Below are 14,877 nucleotides of genomic sequence, written 5' to 3'. Positions count from 1 at the left end.
GATCCTCCACTTTGGCTCTCAGCCCTTACTTACCTCAACCTTCTGCAGCTCCTCACTCATCAATGCGAGATGGCCGTTGTGCCATGACAATGCCTCCCCCATCCCCTCTCTTCACTCCTGCACCACCATCAATGTCTTTTCAAGAGCCTCCTTTATCAGGGCCAATGTTTGAGTGTTCCCATCATCTCCTTCCCATGCCGCTCAAAATACTTAGAAAACTGCCGCTTAAAGTCCCTACCATCTCCTCGGCCAGAGTCTCCACCGTATTGGGCGCACCCCCACCCGGCGAGCTTGCACCCATCACCTTTCCTCCCACAGAACTCTGCACCGAACTCAAGCTCTCAGGTTGACTGGCGCTCATTCCTTTTCGCCCTGTATTCTTCCATTGGTTTTCAATATCCTCTAATTACCACAATTTTACTGGAGACTATTTATATAAAATTTCCCCCAAACTGGGTGAAAAGGGCCAAAAAGCGAAAGCTCTAGTGGGAGCCACCCAACGTGCGACTGCTCTCTACATACCGCCACTGGAGGTCCCATCCCACCGGCAGTGTTAGAAAAACCTGAAAAAACTCTCAGAAAATATTTGAGTCATCAAGCAACACAATTCAAGACGGGTTGTATTCCTGAAAATATGTATTGCACCTGTTATTTCAGAGATCAGGTTGCTGTTCAAGTATAATTCTTTGAGGTGAATATTCAGTCTCAGGAAATCCAGATGTTTAATCTATAATAATCAAAAATAAAAGAATGATTCAATAATAGGGGAAAAAATCAACAGTGACCATTTAGACTTAATAAAATATTGATTGAAAAGCAGATATGGTATGGCCATTTTACAGGCCTATTCCTTTCCATTTTTAAATATGATGTATAAATGCTGTTACTGAGATCCAGTTTTTTGATTAATTATAGATAATTATTTGACTGCTGTTTGCTGATGAATTAAATTATGACAACAAAACATACCAGAAAACTATTCTGAAGTTGATCACAGTCTGACTTAGCTATTTCATAAGGGTTTAACTTACCCTCTGAAACACGATACTTGCTTTGAAATCAGATTCTGTGCTCACGGCCTCCTGCACATGCACTGGCCAGGAAATGGCCGCATATGCGCAGTTAATGTATTTGACATTTTTTTCGGTCGGGAACAGTCCCACGCAGAACAAAAGAAGGAAGGAAAAAAAGTGAAACGGTGAAAAAAACAGGTTCTGTGATCTGGAGCTGGTGCACCATTACAGAGGTGCATCACAAGGTGCAGGACAAGGGGAGGGGGTCAGGGAAATGTTCCCAAGCCAAGAGGAAAGTTACAAATCAGAGACAAGGACAGGAATCAGAAAGAGCTCCTGGAAGGCAAACCCAAGTAATGGACAAGGACAGAGATCAGAAACAGATCCTGTTATGTAAATGTGGTAACGTGGCCCCTTTAAGGGGGCGGGCTCCATGGACCAGATGGCCTACAGAGCACAAGGGGCCAATCTGCCTTTGGTTGTCGTGGAAGGACAGAGACCCAGTCTGCTGGGAAGAGAACAGAAGATTAGGCTCAACTGGCTGGAAATCTTCAAAGGATCTGACAGTGTCCTCCAAGATGTCTTAAGGAAGTATGAACACACCTTTTACAAAGAATTGGTCCGAATTAAGGGCGTAAAAGCCAAGCTATATCTCAATCTGGATTCGACACCCAAGTTCTTCTGAGTCAGACCAGTGCCATATGCATTGCATCAGAAGGTTGAAGCAGAGCTAAAGAGATTGAAAGAGCGGGGCATAATCAAGCTGCTTCAGTTTTCAGAGTGGGCGGTGCTGATAGTCGCTGTCCTCAAATCTGATCAGTCGATAAGGGTTTATGGGAACTATAAGATGACCAGGCTCCCAGGTCAATCAGTATTCAATTCCCTGAAGTGAAGACCTCTATGCCAAGCTGGGCCTCACCTGTTCAGTCACGCCCGTCATGCCTACCTGCAACTAGACTTGAACGAGGAGTCTCAGATGTTTGCTACAAGCAAACCCATAAAGGCCTCTCCCTATATACCAGATGGCCATTTGACATCACTTCAACCTGCGCTATATTCCAGTGCATGATGGAAAATCTCCTCCAGGGAATTCCCATGGTGATGGTTTACCTTGATGACGTGCTCGTCATCGGCACTTCACCAGAAATACACATGACCGGCCTACAGGAAATATTAAAGAGGTTTTGTGATGCCTAATATGTGAAACATCCACTTTTCAGGCCTCAGGACAAACGTACCCAGTATTTCATTTTGATGTAACAGGGTTGCACCCATTGGAAAAAAAAGCCAAGGCCATACAAGACATCCCTATAACCAAAAATGTCAGTGAGCTGAAGTCCTTCCTCAGTATGGTCAATTACAGTGGAAGGTTTATTTTGAATCTAGCTGCAACATTGGCACCATTACATCAGCTATTAAGGAAGAACCAGCGGTGGCTATGGAGGGAGCCTCAAAAGGAAGCTTTCAGAGTTGTGAAGCAAGCATTACAGTCATCAAACCTCTTGGTGCATTTTGATCCGGGGAAACCATTGTGCTGACATGTGAAGCATCCCCCTTACAGTATAGGAGCCATTTTAGCCAACAAAATGGTAGATGGTTCAGAACGCCCCATCGCCTTTGCCTCAAGAACTCTTTCTGAAGCAGAACAAAACTATGCCCAGATTGAGAAGGAGGGCTCAGCGGTTATATTCTGTGGGAAAAAATTCCACCAGTATTTTTCCACTCATAGCCTCAGTTAGGGTGCAGCATTGGGCCCTGAGGTTGGTGGTTTACAACTATGCTTTTCAGCAGAAGCCTGGGATGCAAATTGCTAATGAGGATGCAGTAGTTTGCCTGTCCCCACCCAACAGCATTCCACCACCACTGGTACCCCAGCAGATCATTCTAGCCTTAAATTTTCTAGACACCCTGCCATGATCCCCGGGGCACATCCGCCGCTGGACCATGTACTTTCAAAGTCAAATGAATGATGCAGTCTGGCTGGTTTTTACGAGAAGTCCGAACAATTAAGGGCCCTACACCACTCGTCAAGACGAGTTGACTTGTGAGGATGGCATGATTTTGTGTGGACCATGGTATTCGTCCTGCTTCAGGCTAAGGGGGCCCCTCCTTCAAGAGTTGCACAGCACCAACCTAGGGCAGACACAGATGAATGTATTAGCACGCAGTTACATCTAGTGGTCAGGCATAGACAAAGCCATTGAAGAATGAGTGCAACATTGCCAAATGCAACAATCATTGCGACCTTCCACCACCCTTCACACCGTTTCTGTTCAACCTGCTGCAGCAGTCGAGCCCAGTGAGGCTAGTTCACCTGTCATCGACGTGGTCCCTCCTGAGGTGGCATCGACTGTGGATCACTCGATTGCCCAAAAGAGTGCCGAGCCTGTGGCTGGGCTACAGAGGTCCAAGAGGACCCGGAAGTCTCCGGACCGATTGACGTTTTGATAGACTTCCTTTTCTTGGTTGTCCCTGTTACAATTGTAACTTTTGTACATAGTTTTGTAGTAGTATGCGAAGGGACATAAGGGAGGAGGGATGTGGTAGTGTGACCCCTTTAAGGGGTTGGGCTCCACTGACCATGTGACTGGTTCAGTGCCAATTGCATGGGAGCACACAAGCCCCGGTCAACGGGAAGTATGTTCAGGGCCCTGGGTGCAGGGCCCCAGGCATTGTTTGTTATTTTCCTTGTATTGTTCTCCAAGATAGCCAAAGTGATAGTTTTGACAAAGAACATAAAGCTTTATGTTTAAATCAAAACTAGTTTATTTTACACTACTTAAATTGGTTCGCTCTACTGAGTAACAGTTAATAAAATAATAGTATTGAATCTATGATACAGTAATTAATTATCTCTCTAATATATAACCTACACTCTAACTCAACTTCACACTATCATTCTACATCAACTTCTCCTACAGCTTTTCCCAGAATTCCTCGAGTGGCAGCCTTTTATAAGACTACTCAGTGATGCCATTGTCGTGTTGGGTGTTCCGATACACAAACGAACCAACACGGTTGTAGATGGTACAATTCTGTTTTATTATTCTGTACAATAATAACTATTAACTTCTGGCTGTGGTTCGTACTTCACCAGCTAACCTGTGGACCGAGCCCTAGCACTACCTTAGTGAGGCACTCAGCACATGGTGTATGTCTGAGTGGCACGCTGTGAGCTCTGTGCTCGGAGCTATCTCCTGGTAAAATGAGCGGGAACTGTGGTGTTCCCTGTTTTATAGTGCGTGTGCTCTCACTGGTGATTGGCTGTGATGTTGTGTGTGTGTTGGTTGGTCCAACTACCTGTCCATCAGTGTGAGTGTGTGATTGCACCATGATATGTTAATGTGGATATCATGACAGCCATCTAGTTTGATATACATGAACATCATATTGTTAACCCTTTACTCTCCTTAGATTATACATATCATTACAGTGTTGTCCAGGGAGCTGAAGTGTAAAGACCTGCAGCTGGATTCTCCATTCCTGAGACTAAGTGTTGACACTGGGCAGGATTCGTGGACTTCCATGACCTGGACTGATTCAGTGACTGTTAAGGGGTTAGCACCGGCGCCACGTGGAACACAATCGATTCCAATAAGAAACGGTGCTGGATTCGCCAAATTTGCAATTGATACTCAGGAGGCTGACAAGCTGCAGCCACATATACACACAGAGAAAGGACTTAAGCTCACTAATATTTTTGGCTCTAGGGACATCTCGTTTGGTCTTAACATTTTTTTTCCAATGATTGGAACCCTGTTACACCAAAGTGAAATCCTTACAAACCTCAGTGATTACTTCAAATGCTTTAAAAAAGGTTTATTGCCTTAGTTAACATATACAAGCCTCCTGTAAGCTAATGTGAACTATCTCTCTGACAGGAATTACAGCAAATCAATTACCCACCCTGAAGAGTGTACTGACAAAGGACGTCCCAAAATGATGTCAGAGGAGATGTGTGCCAGGACACTGCACTTCAGGAGCTGCTGCTTTTTGACGTTGAGCTTGTAAAATTAACAATTGATGTGTCAAAACCCTCCCCTCTCTCCCCTGTTCTCTCCTTCCCCTGTCCCCTCCCTCCCTTGCTCCTCTTTACAATTAGACAGAACTGAAGTGTTTAAGTGGGGAAATATATTTTATTGCAAGAAATGTGAGGTAGTTTAATGTTCAACTGATAAAGTTAAACATTAAGTTAAATGTTAACTGGTTTCAAAGTTGTGTGTTTATAAAATTAGTTTTGTTCATAAATGTTTTACATTAAACTTTACAAGCTTCTACAAATGTCTTACTGAAACATCAAAACACAACATTTAATTATGAAATAATTGAAGTAAAGAAGGCAGAAACGTATTTAACATGGGCAACACGGTGGCACACTCATCAGCACTGCTGCCTCACAACACCAGGGACCTGTGTTAAGTTCAACCGTGGATGATTTAGGGCAGCAGGTAGCATAGTTGTAAGCACAGTTGCTTCACAGCTCCAGGGTCCCAAGGTTCAATTCCCGGCTTGGGTCACTGTCTGTGTGGAATCTGCACGTTCTCCCCGTGTCTGCGTGGGTTTCCTCTGGGTGCTCCGGTTTCCTCCCACAGTCCAAAGATGTGCAGGTTAGGTGAATTGGCGATGCTAAATTCTCATTAGTGTCCAAAACGTTTGTTGGGGTTACGGGGATAGGGTGGAGGTGTAGGGGTAGGGTAGAGGTATGCGCTTGAGTAGGGTGCTCTTTCCAAGGGCTGGTGCAGACTCGATGGGCTGAATGGCCACCTTCTGCACTGTAAATTCTATGACTATGTGGTGTTTGCACATTCTCCCTATGTCTGCATGGGTTTCCTAGAACAATGGAATAGAGACATAGAATTCCTACAGTTCAGAAGGAGGCCATTCAGCCCATCAGGTCTGCACCAACCCTCTGAAAGAGTCCCCAACCTAGGTCCACTCCCTGGAGCATAACGTGTAGATCCCTGGACACGAAGGACACTGGCAACTAAGCATTTTGTTCTCACTGGAACGACGGAGGTTGAGGGGCGACCTGATAAAGGTCTACAAAATTATGAGGGGCATAGACAGAGTGGATAGTCAGAGGCTTTTCCCCAGGGTAGAGGGGTCAATTACAAGGGGCATAGGTTTAAGGTGCGAGGGACAAGGTTTAGAGTAGATGTACGAGGCAAGTTTTTTTACACAGAGGGTAGTGGGTGCCTGGAACTCGCTACCGGAGGAGGTGGTGGAAGCAGGGACGGTAGTGACATTTAAGGGGCATCTTGACAAATACATGAATTGGATGGGAATAGAGGGATACGGACCCAGGAAGTGTGGAAGATTGTAGTTTAGTCGGGCAGCATGGTCGGCACGGGCTTGGAGGGCCGAAGGGCCTGTTCCTGTGCTGTACATTTCTTTGTTCTTTGTTCTAACTATTCTTTCATAATACATAAACACATAACATTTGAAAATTGTTGGCACCGCACCCATTTCTTTGAGCACTAACATGGCAGCGAAGCCTCTGCTATGGCAGACAGGAGGTGTCCACTCATTAATAGACAGATGCATGCCAAACCAATAGATATCGTGGGTTAATGCCTGAATAAGATGTTAGGTTGTTTGCTTTGCAAAGAAAGTATGAGGCCCCTTAGGCCAACTGAGTGTACTTGGTACTGAGCAGATTGAACTCAGGCAACCCAATTTTCATGTCACCCAACAGAGGTCCTTAAAAGGACCTGATAAAGATAAATTTGTAAAAAAAACAATGACCTGAATGTGAAGTTGGAAGCATAAGTACTCTTCCTGAATTCACAGTAAAGCTGTTCGCTGATACTGGCTACCAATCGTGCTCCCTCTCCATTACTGCTTCAGCCCCCATTCTGATTGCTCTTCCATCCAATCATCTTAGCATTCCTGGTGGCTCTTCCTTTTGTTGATTACAATCATTTTTGCCTTGAATGCCCTATGAGAGCCACGTTGGCAAAGCAATGGCCCAAAATTCAAAACCTCGCCTCATATGCATTAAGCTCGATATCAGGGGCGGGATTCTTCGAAAACTGGCACGATGTCCGGGACCCGGCGCCAAAAACGGCACGGATCACTCCGGCGTCGGGCCCCCCGAAATAACGCAAATTCTCTGGCCCCGAATGGGCTTGCAGCGGGGGCGTCACCCGACGTGGACAGTGATGCCGTGTGCCGTCATTTACGCCGCACGGCGTGACGGCTCAAAAGACTCCCCCCCTCCCCCCACCCCACCCCACCCCAGAAAAACCGACAAGATGGCCGCCCGCCGCGCAGCCCCGAGGTTCCAGGACCGCGACATCGAGGCGCTCCTGTACGCAGTGGAGGAGAGGAGGGAGTCCCTGTACCCCGGACACGGCCGCAGGGTCGCCCCACGCCTCAGCCAGCGTCTGTGGAGGGAGGTGGCAGAGGCCGTCAGCACTATGCCTCTGACACCACGGACAGGCACCCAGAGCCACAAGGTGAACGACCTCGTCAGGGCAGCCAGGATGAGTCCCCCCCCCCCCTCCCTGCCCGATGTGCGGCACACCCCCAGGTGAAACCAACCCTAACCTCTGCACTATACGCGCAACCGATGGCGTGCATTCATATACCTGTCTAACCCTGTTGCCCTTTACCCCTGCCACCCACCCGCCTGCCACAGTAGAAGCGCACACACAATAGGGAGCATGAGAGGACTGGAGGGGGCCCAGCTGATGAAAGGCCACTCACCGTACATGAGGAAAGGGCCCTGGAACTGGCTGGCGGACCTGAGGACCGGGAGATTGCCGTGCAGAGGTCGGGAGCCCACCAGCAAGTGAGCCACCGACAGCCCGTCCCCATATCGCCCCTCCGCCATATCCCTCATATCCCCCTCCCCCATATCCCCCCTCCCCCATATCCCCCCCTCCCCCATATCACCTGATCACCGCCTGCGTATCTAACCATGCATGCTTCATTGTGTATCGCAGGAGCAAACGTCGAGGCATCCAACCCCGCAGATGCCGACCGCCCACAGGATGCCCCAGGGCGACCACGTGATACGGAGATACCCGGACCCTCTGGCATACGACGCCCGCAGGATGCCCCAGGGCGACCACGGGATAGGGAGAGTACCAGACCCTCTGGCATGCAACGCCCACAGAATGCCCCAGGGCGACCACGGGATACGGCGAGACCTGGAGCAATAGGGAGACGACGCCCGCGTCCCGTGCGGGTGCGGTGACGCAGGCGTGTGGAGCGGTTGAATAAACTCGGTTTGTTCTCACTGGAACGACGGAAGTTGAGGGGCAACCTGATAGAGGTCTACAAAATTATGAGGGGCATAGACAGAGTGGATAGTCAGAGGCTTTTTCCCAGGGTAGAGGGGTCAATTACTAGGGGGCATAGGTTTAAGGTGCGAGGGACAAGGTTTAGAGTAGATGTATGAGGCAAGTTTTTTTACACAGAGGGTAGTGGGTGCCTGGAACTTGCTACTGGAGGAGGTGGTGGAAGCAGGGACGATAGTGACATTTAAGGGGCATCTTGACAAATACATGAATACCGTTGGGATGGTCTCCACCTGAACCGAGCTGGGACCAGTGTTCTGGCGAAAAGAGTAAATAGGGTGGTCAATAGGACTTTAAACTAGAGATTGGGGGAGGAAGGGAAAGTCAGGAAACCAAGAGGTGAAGTAATCAGTGGGAAGCGTAGCTGCTTAGGAATACAAAAAAGCACGAAAAGACAGAACTCAGGAGAGGTTACGATAGTCCCCATCCCACAAAATATGACACAGTGTATGGAAAGGCTCAGTAAACCAAGGTCCACCACACTAAGAAAACAAAAAGGGACGGTCAATAGAGAATTAAAGGTGCTATATTTAAATGCGCGCAGTGTACGGAACAAGGTAGATGAGCTTGTGGCCCAGATTGTGACTGGCAGGTATGATGTGGTAGACATCACAGAGACATGGTTGCAGGGGGTTCAGGACTGGCATTTAAACATCCAGGGATTCACAACCTATCGAAAAGACAGAGAGGTGGGCAGAGGGGGAGGGGTTGCCTTGTTAATTAGGAATGAAATTAAATCAATAGCACTAAACGACATAGGGTCAGATGATGTGGAGTCTGTGTGGGTAGAGTTGAGGAACCACAAAGGCAAAAACACCATAATGGGAGTTATGTACAGGCCTCCTAACAGTGGTCAGGACCGGGGGCACAAAATGCACCACAAAATAGAAATTGCATGTCAGAAAGGCAAGGTAACCGTGATCATGGGGGACTTCAATATGCAGGTGGACTGGGTAAATAATGCTGCCAGTGGACCCAAGGAAAGGGAATTCATTGAATGTTTACAGGAGGGCTTTTTGGAACAGCTTGTGATGGAGCCCACGAGGGGACAGGCCATTCTGGACTTAGTGTTATGTAATGAGCCAGACTTGATTAAAGATCTTAAAGTAAGGGAACACTTAGGAGGCAGTGATCATAATATGGTAATATGGAATTCAATCTCCAATTTGAAAGAAAGAAGGTAGAATCAGATGTAAAGGTGTTACATTTAAATAAAGGTAACTACAGGGGCATGAGGGAGGAGCTGACAAAAATCGACTGGGAGCAGAGCCTAGTGGGAAAGAACAGCAATGGCAGGAGTTTTTGGGAGTAATTGAGGACACAGGACAGAGGTTCATCCCAAAGAAAAGAAAGGTTATCAGAGGGGGGATTAGGCAGCCATGGCTGACAAAGGAAGTTAGGGAATGCATCAAAGCAAAAGAGAAAGCCTATAATGTGGCAAAGAGTAGTGGGAAGTCAGAAGATTGGGACGGCTACAAAAACAAACAGAGGATAACAAAGAGAGAAATAAGGAAAGAGAGGATCAATTTTGAAGGTAGGCTAGCCAGTAACATTAGGAATGATAGTAAAAGTTTCTTTAAATACATTAAGAACAAACGGGAGGCAAAAGTTGACATTGGGCCGCTCCAAAATGACGCTGGTAATCTAGTGATGGGAGACAAGGAAATAGCTGAGGAACTAAATAAGTACTTTGCGTCAGTCTTCACAGTAGAAGACATGAGTAATATCCCAACAATTCAGGAGAGTCAGGGGGCAGAGTTGAATATGGTAGCCATCACAAAGGAGAAAGTGCTAGATAAACTAAGAGGTCCAAAAATTGATAAATCTCCGGGCCCAGATGGGCTACATCCTAGAGTTCTAAAGGAGATAGCTGAAGAAATAGTGGAGGCGTTAGTTATGATCTTTCAAAAGTCACTGGAGTCAGGGAAAGTCCCAGAGGATTGGAAAATCGCTGTTGTAACCCCCCTGTTCAAGAAGGGAACAAGGAAAAAGATGGAAAATTATAGGCCAATTAGCCTAACCTCGGTTGTTGGCAAGATTCTAGAATCCATTGTTAAGGATGAGATTTCTAAATTCTTGGAAGTGCAGGGTCGGATTAGGACAAGTCAGCATGGATTTAGTAAGGGGAGGTCCATCCTGACAAACCTGTTAGAGTTCTTTGAAGTGATAACAAATAGGTTAGACCAAGGAGAGCCAATGGATGTTATCTATCTTGACTTCCAAAAGGCCTTTGATAAGGTGCCTCACGGGAGACTGCTGAGTAAAATAAGGGCCAAGGCAAGGTACTAACATGGATTGACGATTGGCTGTCAGGCAGAAGGCAGAGAGTTGGGAAAAAAGGTTCTTTTTCGGAACGGTGACGAATGGTGTCCAGCAGGGTTCAGTGTTGGGGCAACAGCTGTTCTCTTTATATATTAACGATCTAGATGATGGGACTGGGGGCATTCTGGCTAAGTTTGCCGATGGTACAAAGATAGGTGGAGGGGCAGGTAGTATGGAGGAGGTGGGGAGGCTGCAGAAAGATTTAGACAGTTTAGGAGAGTGGTCCAAGAAATGGCTGATGAAATTCAACGTGGGCAAGTGCAAGGTCTTGCACTTTGGAAAAAAGAATAGAGGCATAGACTATTTTCTAAACGGTGACAAAATTCATAATGCTGAAGTGCAAAGGGACTTGGGAGTCCTAGTCCAGGATTCTCTAAAGGTAAACTTGCAGGTTGAGTCCTTAATTAAGAAAGCAAATGCAATGTTGTCATTCATCTCAAGAGGCTTGGAATATAAAAGCAGGGATGTACTTCTGAAGCTTTATAAAGCATTAGTTAGGCCCCATTTAGAATACTGCGAGTAATTTTGGGCCCCACACCTCAGGAAGGACATACTGGCACTGGAGCGGGTCCAGCGGAGATTCACACGAATGATCCCAGGAATGGTAGGCCTAACATACGATGAACGTCTGAGGATCCTGGGATTATATTCATTGGAGTTTAGCAGGTTGAGGGGAGATCTAATAGAAACTTACAAGATAATGAATGGCTTAGATAGGGTGGACGTAGGGAAGTTGTTTCCATTAGCAGGGGAGACTAGGACCCGGGGGCACAGCCTTAGAATAAAAGGGAGTCACTTTAGAACAGAGATGAGGAGAAATTTCTTCAGCCAGAGAGTGGTGGGTCTGTGGAATTCATTGCCACAGAGGGCGGTGGAGGCCGGGACGTTGAGTGTCTTTAAGACAGAAGTTGATAAATTCTTGATTTCTCGAGGAATTAAGGGCTATGGAGAGAGCGCGGGTAAATGGAGTTGAAATCAGCCATGATTGAATGGTGGAGTGGACTCGATGGGCCGAATGGCCTTACTTCCGCTCCTATGTCTTATGGTCTTATGAATAGGATGGGAATAGAGGGATACAGACCCCGGAAGTGTAGAAGATTGTAGTTTAGTCGGGCAGCATGGTCGGCACGGGCTTGGAGGGCTGAAGGGCCTGTTCCTGTGCTGTACTTTTCTTTGTTCTTTGTTTGTGTTCCACCCAGTGACGAGGGGGGCAGCCACAGGCCCCCGTCGCAGCCGAGACACGAAACCACAACCCAGGACAGCCCTACCCACGACATCACTACCCAGGACAGCCTTACCCAGAACAGCCCTACCCAGGACACCCCTACACAAGACACCCCTACCCAAGACACCCCTACCCAGGACACCCCTACCCAGGACACCCCTACCCAGGAAACCGAAATACAGGACAGTGACACAGAGTGGAAGGGTGGAGACGAACCGCCACCCCAAAGTACCATGGACTCAGAGTTGGACGATGCGCACGACACAATGCCACTGCTGTCTCCAACACCCTCCACCATCGCAGAGAAACTCACCTCGGTTGGGCACTTTAGTGATGAGGCGTCTGGTACACACACTGGTGCGCACAAAACAGCGGTACAAGTACAGCAGGTGGAGGTAGGACCAGCAGAGGGGCCGGGAGGTCGGAGGGCATCCTGGCGCAAGCGAACATCTGCCGCCCAGATGGAACCCGGGTTCCTGGAGTTACCACACCCACCCGTAGCCCCGATGCAACCACCTAACCTGGGACGAGCGAAGAGGGTGAAGGTCGGCTTGCGGCGGCTGCAGTTGCAGGTGGAGGAGTCCACCCGCGTCCAGGAGCTGGGAGTGGTGCCGGTCATGCGTGCCACCCAGGCCGACACCGCACGGGTGTCGTCCGCGGTGGAGGCAATGGGTGCGACGGTGTCAGACATGGGGAGCAGTATGCGAGGCCTGGGGCTTTCCGTGCAGGCGGTGTCTGTGGCCCAGGACATGGCTGCCCTCTTAGGAGGCCATGAGCCAGCGGCAGCTGGCAGAGGCGTTCAACGCCATGGCCCAGACTCAGCAGGCTATCGCTGAGGGCATCGGCGCCATTGCCCATGTGCGAGCCAGCGTCGCACAGTCACAGACAGGGATGGCCAACTCCCTGAGCTCCATGGCTGCATACCTGCAGACCCTTGTCGATACCAGCACGGGCCTCCAGGACTGGCAGCGCCAGGTGTCGAAGGGGCGTCGGATGGCCGGTCCATTCGCACCCCCGACCCATGTAGAGGCCTGGGGGTCATTGGGCACCCCGAGGGAGGAGGAGTTGCTGGCGCCCGTCCCTGGTCCCCCTGTAGGGGAGGTCCAGGAACACTGCAGCACCTCGGACTCCCCCCCCTTCCGTCCCAGGTGCATCGGGTGGGCAACGGGCAGGACAGGCTGACAGCTCGCCATCCCAGTCGCCCGGGCCGCAGCCTGGCCCATCCAGGCCAGGACACCCCAGGAAACGGCCGCCAAAGTGATCCCGAGTCAGAGGGCAGGAATCGCAGGAGTCCACCTCCAGTTCTGCTGTACCGTCTGGGGAACCACCTAGGCGTAGTCAAAGGGCCCGGAAGGCCAAACAATTAGACACCGAGTAAGTTGGCACGGGTGCAGGGCACAGATGCGTTTTAGGGGCTAGGGCACGTGTATGCACTGTTTGTTATTAAAATCACTTTAACACCTACAGAAGCTGCCCTTGTGCTCTGTCCGAAGCATGCGGGGGTGTTATGTACGTTGAGCATCAGTGTGTGTGTGAGGGTTGGTCTTACGTCGTCCTCAGATGAGTCTGCCCCCTTTCCCCCTGGGCCGCCCTCACCATCTTCCCGGGCAGAGGACGGGATCGTGCGCTGCAGTGTCACAGCCGCATGCAGGGATGGTCCGGGTGGATGGTGGTACTGTGGCCATGGGTCAGACATCGTCCAATGATGTGGAGCCAGGAGCTCATTGCAGAGCGGGTTGTCATCATCCTCCATGGCCTGCAATAGACACGCGTCCACCGGCAACTGTGTGAGCACGGCCGTTGTGCCGCAGGTGGATCTGCAATGGAGGGGTGGTGTGCATGCGGGTGGGGTGGGTGTGGTTGGGGGGGGGTGAGGGTGCTGGGTGGGTGGATGGGTGGGGGGGGGGGGTGAGGGTGTTCGGGTGTTGCCATGGTGTGCGGTATGTGGCCATACTCGCTGATTCCCACGCCCCCTAGTCAGTGAAGCGGGCGGCTATCAGCCAGTCCCGTGCCCGCTGGCCCAGCCGGTAACGGTGGACAGCCACCCACCCATGTCTAGCCCGTCTGCCCTGACCATTGCCCCCATCCCCCTCATCTGGGGAGGTCTGCACCTCTTCCTGCTGCTCCTCCACTCCGCCCTCCTCTGCCTGCGGAACATCACCCCTCTGCTGGGCTATGTTGTGCAGGACGCAGCACACCACAATGATGCGGCCGACCCTATCTGACCGATACTGGAGAGCGCCCCCAGAGAGGTCCAGGCACCCCCGCCCCCCCCCCGTCCCCGGCACTCACCGCCCTGTATCCTGCACCCATCCACCCGTACCCGGCACTCATCCCCCCAATACCCGGCACTCACCCCCCGTATCCTGCACTCCGGCGGAGGGTCGGAGAATCCCGCCCAGGTGCACCTCAAGTACATATTTAGACATGGAAATTATTATGATTTCTAGGTCATTTGCTTTGGAATTTCTTCAACATTAATCTTGTTGCTGACCATGCAACTTGAACTATGAAAGTGAAATTTTAATGTGTAACACTGCTGGAGATGGCACTATAGAAGCCTTTATAGTGGGACAGGCTATATCTCTAGCTGCTTCTGGCACTGCCCACCAGCTCAAGTAAAGGGAGGCGGCCAGGGAGATAGGTAAAGTAGAGTAGAGGCGGGAATACTGTCCTGGACCCAGAGGGGGTGAATGAGGTGTTCAAGGACTTTTATAGTAAACTATATGAGTCGGAACCCCCGGCTGGGGTGGAGGGGATGAGGCAGTTTTTGGATCAGTTGAGGATTCTGAGGGTACATGAGGATCTGGTGGAAGGGCTGGGAGACCCAATTGAGATTGAGGAAATAATCGAGGGGCTGGAGGGCATGCAGTCAGGCAAGGCCCCAGGGCCTGACGGCTATCCGGTGGAATTTTATAAGATGTTTTCAGAGATATTGGGGGCGATTCTCCGAGCCCCGCGCTGGGCCAGAGAATGGGAGCAATTGCGCCACGACGCCCCGACACCGGCACGC

General features: G+C 49.8%; 1 protein-coding gene across 5 annotated transcripts in view; it reads right to left on the bottom strand.

Moving 5' to 3' along the window:
- LOC140425176 (leucine-rich repeat-containing protein 72) overlaps positions 1-14,877 on the bottom strand; it is a 150,777-nt gene that overhangs the window by 81,111 nt on the left and 54,789 nt on the right. For all 5 annotated transcript variants that reach the window (XM_072509166.1, XM_072509167.1, XM_072509169.1 and 2 more), the window contains exon 4: positions 646-727. In XM_072509166.1, the coding sequence (XP_072365267.1) occupies positions 646-727 (82 nt within the window). The remainder of the gene's footprint in view (positions 1-645; positions 728-14,877) is intronic.

Source organism: Scyliorhinus torazame, chromosome 6 (genome assembly GCF_047496885.1).
Source record: "Scyliorhinus torazame isolate Kashiwa2021f chromosome 6, sScyTor2.1, whole genome shotgun sequence".
Classification (NCBI taxonomy): domain Eukaryota; kingdom Metazoa; phylum Chordata; class Chondrichthyes; order Carcharhiniformes; family Scyliorhinidae; genus Scyliorhinus; species Scyliorhinus torazame.
The sequence above is the reverse complement of the archived record's forward strand: the minus strand, read 5'-3'. Positions and strand labels throughout refer to the sequence as shown.